At 38.8% G+C, this 17,380-nt stretch overlaps 1 protein-coding gene and 1 long non-coding RNA gene across 8 annotated transcripts in view; one reads left to right on the top strand and one right to left on the bottom strand.

Moving 5' to 3' along the window:
* Window positions 1-4,584: 4,584 nt before the first annotated feature.
* Window positions 4,585-8,623, bottom strand: LOC109491016. Its single transcript, XR_004624853.1, has 2 exons — window positions 6,835-8,623; window positions 4,585-6,236 (listed from the first exon to the last, which is right to left on the bottom strand). It is a non-coding gene; the product is annotated as an uncharacterized LOC109491016 (long non-coding RNA).
* A 19-nt stretch (window positions 8,624-8,642) lies between these two features.
* The window catches only part of THADA (THADA armadillo repeat containing), a 224,949-nt gene continuing 216,211 nt past the window's right edge, over window positions 8,643-17,380 (top strand). For all 7 annotated transcript variants that reach the window (XM_034659058.1, XM_034659059.1, XM_034659057.1 and 4 more), the window contains exons 1-7: window positions 8,643-8,794; window positions 10,995-11,094; window positions 11,391-11,485; window positions 12,038-12,168; window positions 15,963-16,111; window positions 16,223-16,255; window positions 16,512-16,560. In XM_034659058.1, coding sequence (XP_034514949.1) covers window positions 11,019-11,094; window positions 11,391-11,485; window positions 12,038-12,168; window positions 15,963-16,111; window positions 16,223-16,255; window positions 16,512-16,560 — 533 coding nt within the window. In that variant the 5' untranslated portion in view covers window positions 8,643-8,794; window positions 10,995-11,018. The remainder of the gene's footprint in view (window positions 8,795-10,994; window positions 11,095-11,390; window positions 11,486-12,037; window positions 12,169-15,962; window positions 16,112-16,222; window positions 16,256-16,511; window positions 16,561-17,380) is intronic.

The following is a 17,380-nucleotide window of genomic DNA, read 5'->3' as shown; positions in this document are numbered from 1 at the left end:
ACCTTACATGTGCTATCTCATTAAATTCTCACAGCAATGTAGGCATTAGCAAAGTAAGTATTACCATTAGCAAAGTAGGTATTACTGCTGTTTTCAATTTTTTAAAGATTTTATTGATTTATTTAAGAGAGAGGCAGAGAGGGCCGCCTGGGTGGCACAGCGGTTAAGCGTCTGCCTTCGGCTCAGGGCGTGATCCCAGCGTTACGGGATCGAGGCCCCACATCAGGCTCCTCTGCTGTGAGCCTGCTTCTTCCTNTCCCTGCTCAGCGGGGAGCCTGACGTGGGGCTCGATCCCAGGACCCTGAGATCATGACCTGAGTTGAAGGCAGACGCTTAACCCACTGAGCCACCCAGGCACCCCTACAGCTGTTTTTTAGAAGGTGAGAAAATTAAGGCTCAGAGAGGTTAGTTTACTGGTCAGTGGTAAAGCTTCACACTTGGGTCTCTTTGAATCTTTTCTCTCCCTTAATCTCTAGGAAAATCAGTTTTCTCATTTGTTAAACGGAGCCAGTAACTAGCCATATGTTGTGTGAGAATTAACTGAGCTGACATGTGTAAAGGGCTGAGGCTCCTGCCAAGTGCCCCCAGAATGACAGCTGTTACTGTTACTGTCTGCCAGCCCTATCTTGCCCCAGTCCCTACCAGCTCAAGTGCTTCCTCTCTCTCCCGCAGGCAGAGCCTCACCCAGTTCTAAGCCAATTCTGACCAAGGTAGGCAGAAGCCCTGGCATAGAAGTTCTAGGCAAAGTAAGCTGTAAGCTCTAAATTAGAATGCTGCCACAGAACTGGAACCATGAAATACTAAGAGCATTCAGTTGAAGAATGAAAATACTATTTTTTGTATAATATTTTGTGTATTATTTTTAAATTAAATTGAATGGTCCTCTTTTGTAGCCTTTCTCCAGAAGTCCCACAGAATTGAGCTTTGTCTGAAAGGGGCAAGGGTGTTAACTACATTAATTCATACCCCGAAACGCCTACCACAGCTATTCCACTGGCTCTCAACTCAGTGCTGCCAGAACACCAAGACCACCATGTGTGTCTTCACTCAAACCAGAACCCTAGAACCCATCCTCTTGCCTTTCACTTATTGCCTGCACTTAGTGGATCAGGCTTCTTAATCATCTTTTAAAACCACTTAGGTACCTTTCACGTCTATGGCCCACCAATATAGCAGTTGAAGACGAGTATCTGGGTTATTAAACTTTGTATCTCTAAAAAATGACCCCAAACTGGTCAGTCAGCTCCAGTCCTCAAGGCTGAAAGAACTTGTCCAGGGCTTCTCATTACAGACATAGAAAATGAGAATACGAATAGCACACAGATGAATGGATAGATAGTATGTGTAGGGGTCCTTAGCCATGGCCTGGCTGATCTGAAGGCTGGGGATCATGATCTTGGTCTATCATTGACCATTTGTAACACCACCAGTCTGCTAAGCATACCATTTGGAAAGTTCAGATCTAGTTCATTCCTTTTGTGGTTAAGCCACACTGGGATTTGAGATAGACTGATACCTGGCTGTTGGAGTGAGTTCTGGGTTCCCCTGCCTGTCTACTGAGAAGCAGTCTTTACTTCCATTGGGCTACAGCTTTATGAGCCTAGATTCCAGCCCTGAAGCCCTGCCTACCATTCAATTGGCACACTCTTCACCCCAGTGGCCAGGCCCTCTTCCCTATATCCCAGGAGCTGGCTGAGAGCCCGCTGTGAATGGAGAGCCCAGAATGAGGTTGCTCATGCCCACCTTGGTATTACTGCCACTAGCATTCTTCTGTCCCTAATATCATCTACATGCATTAAACCCAAATCACCAATGTTGGTTTGGCTAGCAACCCTTATGGGTGTCTTGCTCATACCTCAGGGAAAAAGAAAGGTATTATGGCAGCTCCTAGAATGCAACAGTGTAGATACTAGAAAAAGAATATCCCATTCACTTGTAGGCAAGATTGGAAGGAGCAAGACTGAGGTGAACTTTACAGGTTACCTTCACTAAGTTAAGAATTATTGCTAATAGTATTAAGCCAGGATCAGAACAGAACTTTGTTTCTTATATAAAGCTTTGTGATTTAAAAAAAAAAAAAAAAAGCACAGAACTTACATATCCAAATGAGAATAGTTCCCATGAGAGCAATCACCTTGGGAGGCCATACACTTGTTTCTTCAAATATCAGTATAGCTCATAATATTTTGGAAATCTTTTTTGCGTGTTCTTTTTAGAATATTCTTTTCAGGATCTCCAATGGTACAGAAATCTTTATTCCTTGGAATTGGATTTGATTTTTGGGAACCATCAAAACTAACTGCAGGTATGACATTGCAGGTATGATCAAGGAGAGAGTGCTCAATTGAACAAATGGCCAAAAGCAAAGTGAGGCCATAAACAGCAAGGCTGATTTTCTTATGCAATCAAAATAACACAAAAGGAATGATAGGAGCTTCAGAAATTTTAAGTAATTGCAGCAAGTGAAAGGTCTCGCCAACTTAGACGTACACATTTTGGGATGTTCTAACCAGTCTGTGGAACAATAGAGAAAATATTTTTATCTTTTTGCACAGTTAGGGCTTTCTAAGCAAATTTTACTGGGGACTTGGACTAAAATGAAGCCTTGAAAGGTTAATTTATGACTGATGAGTGAGAGAATTCTGACACATGCCAAAGAGATTTACCATATACACATAAAATTTACACATACATTTACTCTGTAACACTTATAGGAGGTAAATTAGAGAGATTTACCTCCTGGAAGTATGTGTTTATATTACTAAGGGAGGAATTAGACTTGTATTGTAGAGGCATCTCTGGGTAGTAAAGCTGGAGACACCAGGTTTATCTTTCCCCGGGAAAAATTTATTTATATTCCAAAGGGTTAATAGTAAGAACCCACGATCCCTCCTATTGTATCCCCAAGGTAACTCTGAGAAGAGGGAAGAGGTACAGCTGCCTCTCCCTTCTATGTAAGTGCCCAGATTCATTTTGGGGGGGTTCCTCACCTATAATATGCATTACTTCATATGGGAGTTTTATTCAACCAGCTCTCAGGTCATCCAAGGGATAAGAATTTGGGCACTGGGGAACCATGTGGCTGCTGTTTGCTGGAAGAAATAGCTATCTGCTCTGCTCCAGAAACCTAAAGCATGAAGTCGGGATAGTATTAATCAATATGGGTATAAAAAACTCAATACAATCTTTCCTTTTACAATAAATTAGAACTATATTTTACAAACTCTTTTCTCCCCTTGCAGTACCCAGTAGAGTGGAGACCTACTTTCTACAGTTTATATCAAACTTTCCATCTCTTCCTGTCCCAGCTTTGTTCAGATGTGCCACAGAAATGATGGTAGGCATCTACTAGTCCCTGTCATGGGCAGGGCTGAGAATTGGGATTGTCATACCAACCAGATGATGCAAAACTTCCTCATTTGTCTTTCTTAGATAAAGTCTATACATGGGCTCCCAAATGATGTCTGGTTTTGGGTGGCAGAATAATGTGAGGGAAATGAGACTGCTTTTTTTTTTTATTTTTAAAAATATTTTATTTATTTGAAAGAGAGAGAGACAGAGAGAGAACATGAGTGGGGGCAGGGAGAGAGGGACAAGCAGACTCCTCTGGGGAGCCTGACATGGGGCTCGATCCCAGGACCCTGAGATCATGACCTGAGCCGAAGGCAGACGCTTAACTGACTGAGCCACCCAGGTGCCCCTGAGATTGCTTTTTAAAACAAGAATGAAGAACATTTGTTTTCTTTTCAAAAGCATTTTAATCAAGGATGGTGCTACGTATTTAAAATTTTTATGTTCTTCCATCTGTGACCTACACAACTGTTGCCTTTCTTTAAAATGACAGTTACGGGATGCCTGGGTGGCTCAGTCAGTTAAGTGGCTGACTCTTGATTTCAGCTCAGGTCATGATCTCAGGGTTGTGAGATGGAGCCCCATGTCAGGGTCCACACTCAGCGCAGAGTCTGCTTGTCCCTCTCCCTCCCCTTCAGCCCCTCCCCCTCTGCCCACCTCTCTGCGCACATGCACTCTCTCTCTCTCTCAAATAAATAAAATAAAATGACAGTAACATAATTCAAATAGCAAAAAATGTTTACTTTTTGGTGATTACAAAAACAGGCCTTAAAAGTTTATTAACCCAGTTTTACAACATTAAAGACAGTTTAAGAAGAAAAAATGTTCACTCAATCTTACCAGCCTGATAAACTACTTTACCAAACACATTCTCTTCCAACCTTTACTCATAGTATCCATATCTTAATGAAATTGTAAACATAATGAATGCATAATTCTCTGTTCCAATATTTTCAGGTCATACTATTTTATAAATATTTTTCCTTATTAATTTTTGAATTACTTTAATTACTTTTAAATTTTCTTTTTAAGATTTGTTTTTTAATGTAAAAAGTATAAGCAGCAATAATGCTTAATTTTAGAAACATGATATTAAAAACAATCCCATTTACAATTGCACCAACGATAATAAAATACCTAGGAATAAACTTAGCTAAGGAAAGACCTATACTCTGAAAACTATAAAACACTGATGAAAGAAATTGAAGAGGACACAAATAAATAGATATTCCATGCTCATGGATTGGAAGAACCAATATTATTAAAATGTCCATACTAACCAAAGCAATCCACAGATTTAATACAACCGCTATCAAAATAGCAACATTTTCCACATAACTAGAATGATACTGAACAAAACACACGTACATAATATCGAGCAATTTTCATAAAGTAATTTTCTATTTGAATGTTATATTTCATAGCATATTATTTAAACTGAGGTGACAAGTTATTCTAACATACTTTTGGGTAGGAAGTTAATAAGCTAAAACTTCTTTATAAATGTTTTCTGTACTTTTCTCTATAAAAGCTATATTCCACATGAAAAAAACATGCTATTATTCAAACAGTGCAGAAACAGCATGGAAAATGAGGGCCTCCTGTAATTCCACTCCCCAAAAAACCACCGACTACAATTTGGTGAATATTCATCCTGGTGGAACTCCTTATTCAAGGGAAGAAATAATCCCGTAGTTTGCTGCCACATAGTGGTAAAGTAAGCACCACTGCCCGTTAACACTGTAGAGAACTTGATAGCCATCACCCTAACTGAACAAATACTGGCTGAGCTCCTCATGCTCACCACTGCACTAGGTACTAGGGATCTAAAGATGGTCCCTGTCTTGGAAGGATTTGGAGGAAGACTAACAAGCATACAAATAACTGACAAAATGACAATGTGATAACTGAGACGAAAATCTAAGTATGGCAGAACAGGGATTTCTTGCCAGGGTCTTCAAGTATGCTGAAGTTTCTCAGGTGGGAGTAAGAAAGACCCTGCCAGCAGAGAGCACAGCACAGCACATCAAAGGACAGTGCTTTCAGGGACTATTGAGAAGGTCACTCAAGCTGGAGCCTGGTGCGTGGGGAAGAAAGAGAGGAATGTCACATAAAGACAAGCTACTACGTGCTCTTAAGTAGGGAAGGGATCCGAAAGGCTTAAAAAGAGAAAGTCTGAAGAACATCTAAAATGTTCCTTCCTTCCAATAAATCTAGTTTTATGTTTAAATTCCGTGGCATCTTCTATGAAAATCAATGTCATTAAAGGCAAGTAACTTTGTAAGAAAACATGAGCATGAATGTTTCCTTTAAGATATACTGTGGAAATCATATTCACACCACTCTCGAGTCAATCCCTCCATAGTTGTGATTCCTAAGCGAGTACATCTGAAGCACTGAGGAACGCCAGCAGAGGCGTTCTAGCACTGGAGTAGCTAGCCTCCAAAATGGCACGCCCCGATTCCGTCGGCCTCCTGATACTCACACTTCTGTGTTGTCCCTTCTCACGATGAACAGAGCCAACCTTTGTGACTAGTAGAATGTTGTTGAAATGGTGTACAACTTCTGTGGCTGGGCCATCAAAGTCATCAAAGCTTCTACTTTGCTGTCTCTGTGCTCATTCTGGGGAAGGACTGCCACCATGCTGTGAGAATGTTTACGCAGCCTGGGGAGAAGCCCGCATGGAAGGAATGAGGCCTCCTGTCAACAACCAGAGCCTCTGGGTTAAGTCATCTTGGAAGTGGTTCCTCCCGCCTCCTGTCAACAACCAGAGCCTCTGGGTTAAGTCATCTTGGAAGTGGTTCCTCCCGCTGCAGGCTCAAGAGAGACTCCTGGCCAGAAGCACTCAGCCACACACAGGCTGCTAAATTTCTGACCCATAGAAACTGTGAGAGAGTAAAAATGTAGTGTTTTAAGACATTAAATTTTGGGGTAATTCATTATGCAGCAAGATAAATAACAAGAACTTTGCTTTCTTTCATTGACTGGAGGACAAACACATTAACAAATTTATCAACAAGTGACAAGATTTCACCTTACATTAAAAATGACACAATGTTCATATTCATAGCTCTAGTATACGCTTTTGGACTTCATTTTATTTAATTTATTTTTTAAGATTTTATTTATTTATTTGACAGAGCGAGCACAAGCAGGTGGAGAAGTAGACAGAAGTAGACTCCCTGCTGAGCAGGGAGCCTAATGCGGGGCTTGATGCTAGGATCCTGAGATCATGACCTGAGCTGAAGGCAGTCACTTAACCGACTGAGCCACCCAGGTGTCCCCTGGACTTCATTTTAGGCATGAAACTATGAAATAGGCTTTTTATAAGGGATTCTTTAATTATGTAAATCATCATATATTGCTGGCAGATTACCACAAACTGTATATTTTTAGGAGGTAATGGGACTATAAATCTGACAGACTATATTATGCTTTTTCAGTTATGCAAAACAATACTTACAGGAGAAAGGAGAAACTTACCTTGGATCAGTGCGAAGTCTGGCTTGTATAGAGGCTTTTATGAACAAGGGAGTAGGCAGTTAAAGTACTTTTTTGTGGTTTTCAGAGATCAAATTTTAATTATTCAAATATCCTTTCAAATGTCAAAGATTTAAAAAATCATTATGTGTGAAAATGTGTCATTAAATAAGTATAAAAAAATGCATTCCCTAATTGAGGGGAAAATGCTGCTTCAACAGGTATGTATTTTCAAAGCTAAACTACACTGAACAAAACATGGATATGTTGATTATTTTTTATGATTTTATGTAGTCCACTTTTACAAAAAGATGTCACTTGTTTTTACGCTTTTATATACCAAGGATTTCAGATTCCTTAAAAATCTCTTGGAATACATTTTTACAAATAAAATAAAGCCACTTAAAAAAAAAAAAGTTCATGGTCCAAATGCACGGTGTATTCTAGAAAACCTCAAGCAGAGAATTTAAAGTGGTTTCAAGTTGGTAGAGCCAGGTGGCTACAAAAACAAAAGGATATCTTCTCTAAACATGTTACTATTTGAATCTTTAAGACCTAAATCTTCATTGCCTGTATTTCCCATAGAGTTCCTGCTCCATTTATTTGACCCTCTGTAATGGAAGTACTAGTGTTGTTTCTACTCGATCTTGCCATTTCCTCTCCCAGTCTGTTTTAAACCATTCAAACCCACTCCAAATTTTTGCCCCATCACTATAAATGGCAATTTCATCCTTCTCCCTTGCTCAAGTTAGAAATCTTGGGATCATCTCTGACTCCTCTTTCTTCATACCTCATATCTTATCCTTCAGAAAAACCTTGTTAGCTTACTTTCAGATCATAATCCAGAATCTGTCCACTCCTCACACTTTCTTTCCATTGCTACCACCCTGGTCTGAGCCACTAGCATCTTGCTAGCCTAGTTTACAAGAATAGCTTCCTCATTCACTGGTGGTCCTGCTTCCACTACAAAGTATCTCCAGTGATTCTTTTGAAATGTAAATAATCCTATTACTCTTCTGCTCAAAATCACTCCCCATTTCACTGAGAGTAAAAGTCCTTACGATGGGCAATCGGGCGTTACATCATCTAACTGCCCTTGTCCCATTCCCGGCATCCTACCCTATTAACTCACTTGGCTCCAGCCACACCGGCCAACTTGCATAGATAGCATTCGAATGTCTCTATGTCCGGATCTTACCGCCCTCCTCCCTCTATCCCAGCTCCTGTGGTAGTGTTCGGCATCTAGTTATTTTATTTCTAAGGAAATGAATCATCTGATGATTTTTATTTTCTGCGTAAAATACATACCCCAAATAGTGGATAACTTTCAAGGCCACTGCCTGGCAACGCTCGGTTAGTGGTCATTAACTATTTGCTAAACGAACAAACGCACTCCGGCATATGTTCGTTCATTTGGCCGCTTCTCATTTTAGTTAAAACTCTTGGCATGGCTTCGGCTCAACGCCTGAATGGCCCCATCTCGCAGGCTCTACGGTTACTGGTTCCCGCAGCCCAGACGCAGTTTTCTCCCCTTCCCTGCGCTGGGTAAGCTGCGTGGGACAAGGGCGGAACGTCTGGATTGAGGCAAAGGTGCTTCCTAGGTACTCCAGGTCTAGACTGCCCTAAGGTGAACGAAGCCAGTAGGCTTCCAAGCTGCTGGGTTCACTTCCGCGCGCTTAAGAGGAGAACCGAGTACACTTACAAGGCGGAATCTACCCCAATCCCCCAGCTAACACCCGCTCCCGGTGACATCACCACCACTCCGAACTTCTTATTGGAAGAGCTCAGTCGCTCAGTTCTCGCGATGACTCCTGTTCCAGGTCCCCTACCTTCCCTCCCATCGCCCCGACCCGGTAGTCAACAGACCACGTTGCGAGCCAGGGAGAGAGACATCGTGGAACTAGACCAGCTCCGGTACTCGTCTAGACGGCTGCAACTCTTCTCAGACTCTCACAGGCACGAGGTTTGGCTCCCAGGCGTCCTGCCAGACCCGCGGTAGCGCGCGACTCCACTGCTCGGCTCCGCCACTTTGTGAGGGCAGCCGGGCGACTCGTACCAATTTTCGTCCTTTGCTATCGCGAGAATTTGGCGGTTGTGATACCGATTTCCGGTCGCTTAGGTCTCCATGGAGACAGCACTTTCACCATTCTTTTTAGTTACCTGTCGCTCACCGGACTGCACGTGGTTCGGCAATTACCCAGATAATGTTTGTGGGAGTCAGCCAGAAAGATGTAGATGGGAGTGAAGCAGCGGTCAAAAGGGAAGCAGCCAGTGGGATTTAGGAGTACGATTTGCTGAGCATCTTCGGCCACTAGAGTAGTGTCGTAGGGTGGGCACGGGCTAGTCCCTTATTGGGGAGGCCCAGTTCATTGAGACAAACTAACCCGTTGAGCACGCATAAGCACCGAACCAATTTATGTGCAATCTTGAGGGTTCCATGGTCAAATCCTGCTGTGAACTTACCACTCACCGGAGAATAGTCTCCCTAGTTATCTGTCTCTATCCCTTCTTAAGTTTGTGTATTGGTCACTTTCCTAAGAAGTGATCCCCAGTTATTACCCTACATCTAATCGTGTCACTTTTCAAATTTTTCCCTTGTCTTGCCATTCTGGCGATGTCCATTTTTATTACCATTTTTGGTTAAGTGGTTTTTCACATTCCGTCGCCGTATCTATTTCTTACTTTGCAGATAGACCATAGGTTCTTCAGTGTCAGGACTAGCTTGTCACTTAGATACGGAATATACATACCAGGTAGTGCAGTTTTCTGTTGTTAAAGGCATGCATCTCTGACAATGTTTGTTAATTTATTCATTTGTTTATTCATCAAATATTAAGCACTGAATATATGCCACGTACTGTTTTAGGAATTGAGAATTAAAACAGTGGATAAAACGGATTAAAGTTGCTGCCTGCATGGAGTTTATTACTAGGGGAGACAGACAATATACAAATAAACAAGTTATTGCAATTTTAGGTAGTAGTAGTACTATGAGGAAAATAAAGTGATGCAAATGATCTGTGGCATTTTAGATAGGTAGAGTGGTCATGGAAGGCTTTTCATAGGAGGTGCTATTTGAAAAGAGACCTGAAAGATGGGGAAAAGATCTTGCGAAGATCTGGTGGAACAAGCATTAACAGGCAGAGGTATGAGGAAGGGCAAAGTGCCTTAGATGGTGAAGAGAAGTTCGATTTGAGATGAAATGCAGAGGACTGCAGGACCCAGATTACTTGGGGCCTTGAGGGCCAAGCTCTCAAGTTGGATTTTATTCTAAGTGTAACTGGAAGCCCTTGGAAAGTTTTAAGCAAGAGAGTAATTAGATTTGGTTAGAGTTTTAAAAAGATTGCTCTGATGGCTGTGAAAAGAGGGAACTTCTTAAACACAAGGGAGAGGAGAGGAGACAGTTGTGAGGCTGTTGGAGGAGTCCAGATGCAAAGGGTTCATTCAGCTTCTGCTGGGGTATTTCCAGGGTTGGGAAATTCTCTGTTTACAAGGCAGTCCATGCCATTGTTGGACCAGAGAGTTCTTCCTTTGCATTGAGCTGGGATCTGCCTCCCTGAAACTTGCACAGACTTTTTCAAATTCTATAGCAAGACAGAACACATCTCCTCTTCTTCTGACAGTCTTCCAACAACAGTAGCTCTTACGTAGCTCTTGTCCTGTCCTTTTTTCTCCAGACCAAACACCTTTGGTTAACTTGGAAGGCACTGAGGTTAGTTGGGCCCAGTTTGCTTTTGGAAAAACCATGCTGGTTTGTTATTGTTATTGTTATTACTAAAATGAAGGTTGGCTGTATTTTAAAATACAAAGAGTGGGCCATAAAAGGTAAGAATAACTTTAGACAATAATTAACTCTTGTTGAGCTTAAAAAATGTTTTTCTTTTTTGAAGCAGAAATTCTTAGACTAGTGGTTCTCTACCTGAGGCCACTTTGCTCTCCAGGAGACATTTGCAATGTCTGGAGGTATTTTGTGGTTGTCATAACTTGTGGGGGAGGGGATGCCATTAATGGCCTCTGCCCATTAGAGGCCAGGAACATGTTAAACATCCTATAATGCATAGAACGACACTGCATAACAAAAACTTGTCGGCTCCCAAATGCCAATAGTGCTGAAGTTCAGAAATCCTGATTTAGACAGTGCTTTAAACTCTTCTTTTTTGCAGTGACTGCTATTAATTCTATTTAAAATGGGTATAAAGAAGAAGAAAGAAATGCAAGTAACTGCACTGACCATTTGCCATCAAGACCTTGAAACTTTGAGATGTAAGTGATTTCTGACTTAATTTGTTTGTTTCTTTTCTGGGTTGCAGAGTATTGCTGTCTTGGAGACTCACTATCACATAATGTTCAAACTCTTGCTGTTTAATTTTTCCTTGTTCTTTACATTCAGTTTTGCACGTAAAATGGTTTCCTAAAAATTCTGTCTTCAGACTAAGTTCTGCCTGCTTTTTTTTTTTTTTTTAGTTTATAAATACTTAGATTTTTCATAATGCATAACAAAGGCAAACTCATATGCATACATTGTTAAAGCCTTAAGGAAATTGTGTGTGTGTTTCTAGCTTTGGCTGATGTGGAAGGAAAGAATCTAGCTTCTTTGCTGTTACGTTGTGTACAGCTCACAGATGGAGTGTCACAAATCCGTTATGTTAAACAGGTAAGACTGCCTTGATAACTCATGCATAGATCTTGAAGATTATCATGCTATTATGGACTTTTAAAATTAACTGACAGTGAGCCAATTGTGTATACCTTTTTTGTGGAGATAAATTTTAAAGAATTGTTTCTATTTGAATCCTTAAAACTTTTTAGCAGACCCATTAAAAAGTTAATTTAAAATGTAAAGACTGTCCTTACCAGTATTTCAGTATTAGAATTTACCATTTGAACTTGCATAATTTTTTGGAAAGCAATTAAATATATTATTGGTTTTTCAATAGTGCTACAGAATTCCTATACCTTAAGACATTAACAAATCTAATTCTTAATAGAGGTGGGTCTGGAGGGTAAGCTGGGAATTGGGGATATGGGTTAAAAAGGTTAATAAATACTAAAATAGTTGTTTAAATCGGTATCCTTAACAATGTAGTGTAGACAATATAACACATTATAATTGAGACTTAAAAGAGTATTTGAAACTATGTTACTTTGCTATACATACTTGATATATAGAAAAAATTACTATGACTTTGAATTTTTTGGATTGTAGATTGTGCCTTTACTGGAAAAGGCAGATAAAAATGGCGCATGTGATCCCGCTATTCGAAGTTGTTTGGATATTTTAGCAGGCATTTATCTTTCTTTGAGTGTAAAGAATCCCTTGAAGAAAGTCTTGGCAAGGTAAGGAAAAAAAGGAAAGGAAATTAAGCATTATAAATGTTCAGTTTGACCAAAAGTAACCAGTATTTTAAGTTCTCCTGGTTTGGTAAAACTGAATTGAAATATGTCACTAACAATTTCATTTATATGGTCTCTGCTTTATTTACTTAGGACAACTTGTTAAAAGTGTAGAACGGCTTTTTAGGTTACAGGCCTTAATGAAACAGGCTATGGGCTGTACTTTGCTGATTCCTGGTTTAGTCCATTTACATTAATGCAATTGTTGGTTAAGTTTAATCTGTCATGTTGCTATTTCTTTTTCCTCTGTTTTCCCATTTGTTCTTAGTTTAAACATATTTTCAATTACACAGGTAATACAGGAATATATGCTTGATGTAAAGACTTCAAGCAATATAGAAGTGAAAAAAGTCAGAAGTGAGCCTTCTGTTTCACTCTTCCTGGCTTATCTTACTTTTTTTAGTAAAGGTCATCACTTAACATTTTGGTATCTATCTCTTTAGACCTTCTTTTTGGGTTTAGTGTGTGTATTGTATTTTATTTTAGTTTTGATTTTTTACATAAATGGAACTATACTTATTGCTCTGTAGCTTGTTTTTTCACTAAAGAATGTATTAGAGATACTTTCATGTCAGCATAGTCCTTATTCTTTTTAATTGTGTGAAAAAACATGACATAAAATTTGCCATCTTAACCATTTTTGAGTGTTAAGTATTTATTTACGTTATTGTGCAGTGGAAGAGTTTTTTCATCTTGCAAAACTGAAACCCTATAAACATTAAATAAATCCGCATTTCTTCCTCCCCCTAGCCCCTGGCTACCACAATTCTACTTTCTGTTTCTATGAATTTGATTACTTTAGTTACCTCATATAGGTGGAATATTTGTATTTATCTTTTTTTTGATTGGCTTATTTTATTTAGGATAATGTTCTCAGGGTTCATCCATGTGGTAGCATGTGGCAGGATTTTTGTCCTTTTTAAGGCTGAATTATATTCCGTTGTCCGTATGTACCACATTGTATCCATTCATTCATCTGTTGATAAGACATCTGGGTTGCTTCCTCCTCTTGGCTACTGTGAACAGTGCTGCTATGAACATGGGTATGTAAATATCTCTTTGAGATCCTGCTTTCAGTTCTTTTGGATGTGTACCCAGAAGTGGGATTACTGGATCATATGGTAATTCTATTTTTTATTTCCTGAGCAACCTCAGGAAGGATGTTTTTTCATAACATCTGCACTATTTTATGTTCCCACCAAAAGTCCTTATATTTTCTTACAGCTATAAATATTCCATAATACAGATATACCAAAATTTTTATGGACTGTGTTACATATTATTTAATCACTTTTCCATCGATATTTAGTTTGTTTTGTTTTCATTATTCCAACAATGATGCAGTGATATTCTTAATTACATATATAATTGTTATGTGTATTTTCCTGAGATGAATTCCTGTAAGTGAAATTTCTTGACCAAAATCATTGCTAAACTGTACTCCCCCAAAGCTATTCCAGTTTATACTCCTACTAACAGTGAATGAGAGTGCCAGTGTCTTCATATATTTCTAACACTGGATAATAGCGATCTTTAAACCATTTAAAGTCTAATGGGTAAAAAAATAATATCGTGTTTTACTTTTCATTTCCTAGATTACTAGTAGAAATTGAACATTTTTTAATATGCAGAGTTTGACTGTTTGTGATTATATATCTTTTGTATGTTTCCTTGTTAGAATGTCCTTTCTTTTTCTTATTTAAGTAAATTTATTTAAATGTGTCAAAAAGCAAATGATCAGATACTGGCCAGTTCTAGGGTTTTTGGGAAGTAGTCAACAATGTCATCAAAGATCTTGATGTTTTGCATTTTTCTCCCATGTGTTGGCCGTATCTTCCCTCAGAATTACAAGGGCGCTGTAGGAGTTACAGACACTTTATACAAACGTGACAGCATCCGGAAAAAAAGAAAAGGAAATTTCCTCTTTTCCATCTCTTTTTATTGGAGAGAAAAGACATTTTGCAGAAGGTCCCAGGAAACTTTCTGTTACTTTTTGTTGTCAAGAGTGGGTCGTATACCCTCTTTCTGGTTATAAGAATGGCTGGGAAGCAAGACTCTCAAACCTTTAGCCTCTGTGGTGGGAGGTGGGTTTTGTCAATAAGGAAGGGCATGGTTATAAGAGCTTTATCTAGATTATGTACCAAATATTCCTTTGTTTTATTACTTGTGCTTAAACTTTCTTTATGGTGTGTTTGCTTTATAAAAATTACAAGATTTTTTTTAGTAATCACACCCACTAATAGTTTTCTTTGTATAGATTTCTGAGTTTCATGCCTTTCTTGTGTATGCTTTCTCTACTATATGATTGTATAATATTACTTGCTTGTCTTTTCTTAAAATACTTCATCTGGAATTAAGCTTTGAGTGAAGTGTAAGTTAGAGATACAATTTAGGGATGCCTGAGTGGCTCAGTCATTAAGCGTCTGCCTTTAGCTCAGGGCGTGATCCTGGCATTTCGGGATTGAGCCCCACATCAGGCTCCTCTGCTTGGAGCCTGCTTCTTCCTCTCCCACTCCCCCTGCTTGTATTCCCTCTCTCACTGGCTGTCTCTCTCTCTGTCAAATAAATAAATAAAATCTTAAAAAAAAAAAAAAGAGATACAATTTAGTTTTCTTTTCCATAATTGGGAGCCACTTATCCCCAAACTTTTGAATAGTTCATCTTTCCCATGTATTTAGAATGCCATTTTTTTATGTGCTGTGTTCCTGTATAAACATAGATTTAATTTTAGACTTTGGTCTGTTTGTTTACTCATCAACATCACACGTTTATTTACCATAGTTTGATAATGTAGTTTAATTATGTGCTGGAGCAAGTCACCCCTCTGGTGACTTTTCTCTTTCAGACTATTGCTATTTCTATATTCTTTTTCTTCCAGAAGAGCGTTTGAACTGTTCAGTCAAATTTAAAAAAAAATGCTTACTGGTTTTGATTTAGATTAATTGAAGTAACATTGACAGTAGTTGAATTTATCTATTAAGTAAATTTTTATTGACCACCTACTATATGTCAAATAAGTATTCTAGTCATGGAGGATATAGTGAAGTTACATTCTAAGACCAAGATTGAAAATAGTCAAAATAAATTAGGATATATAATATCCTAATATATTATAAATTGGGATTAGATGAAATGAATGGTATGGAGAAAAATAAAGCAGTGAGGAGGGGTGGGAGCACCAAGGATGAGGCGAAGGTTACAATTTAAAATCTGGAGGTCACTTCAGATGTCTTTGCTCAAATGTCTTGGATAAGGTGATATTTGAGATTGACCTGAGAGGGATGAGAGAGTGATTATTGGGTCTATTTGAGGGAAGCGTGTCAGGTGGAGGAAATAGCAAGAGCAAAGGCTTTGGTATATCATTGCAACAAGGAAGGCCATGTAGATAGAGCTAAGTGAACATGGATTAAGATGAGACTGGAGAGATATTGGTGGCGCTGGAGTGTAGAGTCCTGTTAGTCACTGTCAGCACTATGGCAGCTAATTTGAGGGGGATGTTGTTGGACGATTTTCGTCAGAAGACTAACATGGTGTTTTTATAATATCACTCTGTCTACTATATTGAGGGAAGCAAGATGGAAGCTAGGAGTTCCAATGATTGTGGCATGAAGTTAAAATTTTCTGGCTATATTTTCAAAGTGTAGTTCAGTATTCCTTCATTTGTATGATTCCCTCCCTACTCCATATATCCACTTGCTACACATTGTCGGGTATTTAATACTTGGTTCTTTTTCTAGCTCACTAAATGGCCTACCTGAATGTTTTCTAACTGAGGCTATACAAAGTTTTACTTCTCGTCTTCAGGAAGAATTGAATACTACTGATCTATATGCTTATAGGAAAGTAACTGACAATATATCTTCCTGTATGGAGAACTTTGACTTGGGTAAGCCAGCTGTTGTGTAGTATTTTTTCTGTCATTACATCATTGTTTTTAAATGATGTTAATTTTGGTCCTGGGGCTCCTTACCAGTGTTAATTTTTTTTATCCCCCCAGGTAAAGCAGGAGTTAATAATCTTCTTAAAAATGGTAAGTCCTGTTATTTTATTTTATTCTGAGGGGGTAACTGTTTGTATGAGTCGTTTTGGAACTGATTTTTTTCACTTTCTTGGCAATGGGTAGAGTCTCGCAGGTTACTAAGGTACATCATGCCCCTTCCTTTTAAATTTCTGCTTCTACACCGTAATGTCATTATAGGTAATACTAACAAAATATTTTCTTACACTGACATTAACGTTGACAGTTTTAGGTTCTGCTTTGTCATTATGTATTCTTTTTGTTTCAGTGCTTCATTTTCTGCAGAAGAGTTTAATTGAAATCTCAGAAGAAAATAGGCAAGTATTATGTGTTTGCGTGCTTGTGCGTCTGTACACTTGACATTGTGTGTTGTCTTTGTACAAAGCAAATTTAAAAAAGGTTCCAGAATGTGCATCATTCCATCCCTCTCTGTTAGTATTAGCCTGATCATTGAAATTTATTCTTTAGAGGTTTCATATTTAATTTAAAAAAATCAAATAAACTCTTAGGAGAATATGAGCATGAACTCCTTCCTTCCTGAGTGTTCCTTACTTATAGCATCCTGTTCTTATTTTATGATGGAAATATTTATTAACTTTCTGAGGATATTAATGATAGTTCTTTTTTTTTTTTTTATAGTTTCTTATCTTTACATAGTCCTGTTTCTTCTAAGTTGCTTTTTTTCTGTTTGATGCTTTCAGTCATTGTGTTCCTTGCTAGAAGCTTTCATCAGAAGTCTGGTGATTTTTGGCCAAGCGTTCATATATAAGGATGGGACACTGAGAGTTGATTTGAATCTGTGCATATGGGTGGGGTTGATTGCAGGTTTTATTGTAGGCTAGTTTATCTAGGCTATTTCTTTGGAAAACCTCTGATACCAATATCGTTAGGTCTTTTTGCATGGGTAATAGATTCACCATGGAATCAAACCGTTGGCTTAATATTCTGGTTGCTGAGGGAGTGAAGAAAGCTGAGGTTGTGGCATTTGGCATTCATTGTTCATATATTTACCCAATTCTCTTATTTGCAATATGGTGTTCCTGCCTTATCTGTGCATGTTATTTTACCTTCTCTAGAGGTAAGCCATTTGTAGCCAGTAACGTCTTCCTATTTTCTGCTGTGTTGAGAATAGACTGA

The sequence above is a fragment of the Ailuropoda melanoleuca genome, chromosome 4, assembly GCF_002007445.2.
Source record: "Ailuropoda melanoleuca isolate Jingjing chromosome 4, ASM200744v2, whole genome shotgun sequence".
In the NCBI taxonomy this organism is placed as follows: Eukaryota; Metazoa; Chordata; class Mammalia; order Carnivora; family Ursidae; genus Ailuropoda; species Ailuropoda melanoleuca.
Note: the sequence above shows the minus strand (reverse complement) of the source record. Positions and strands in the feature narration are given on the sequence as shown.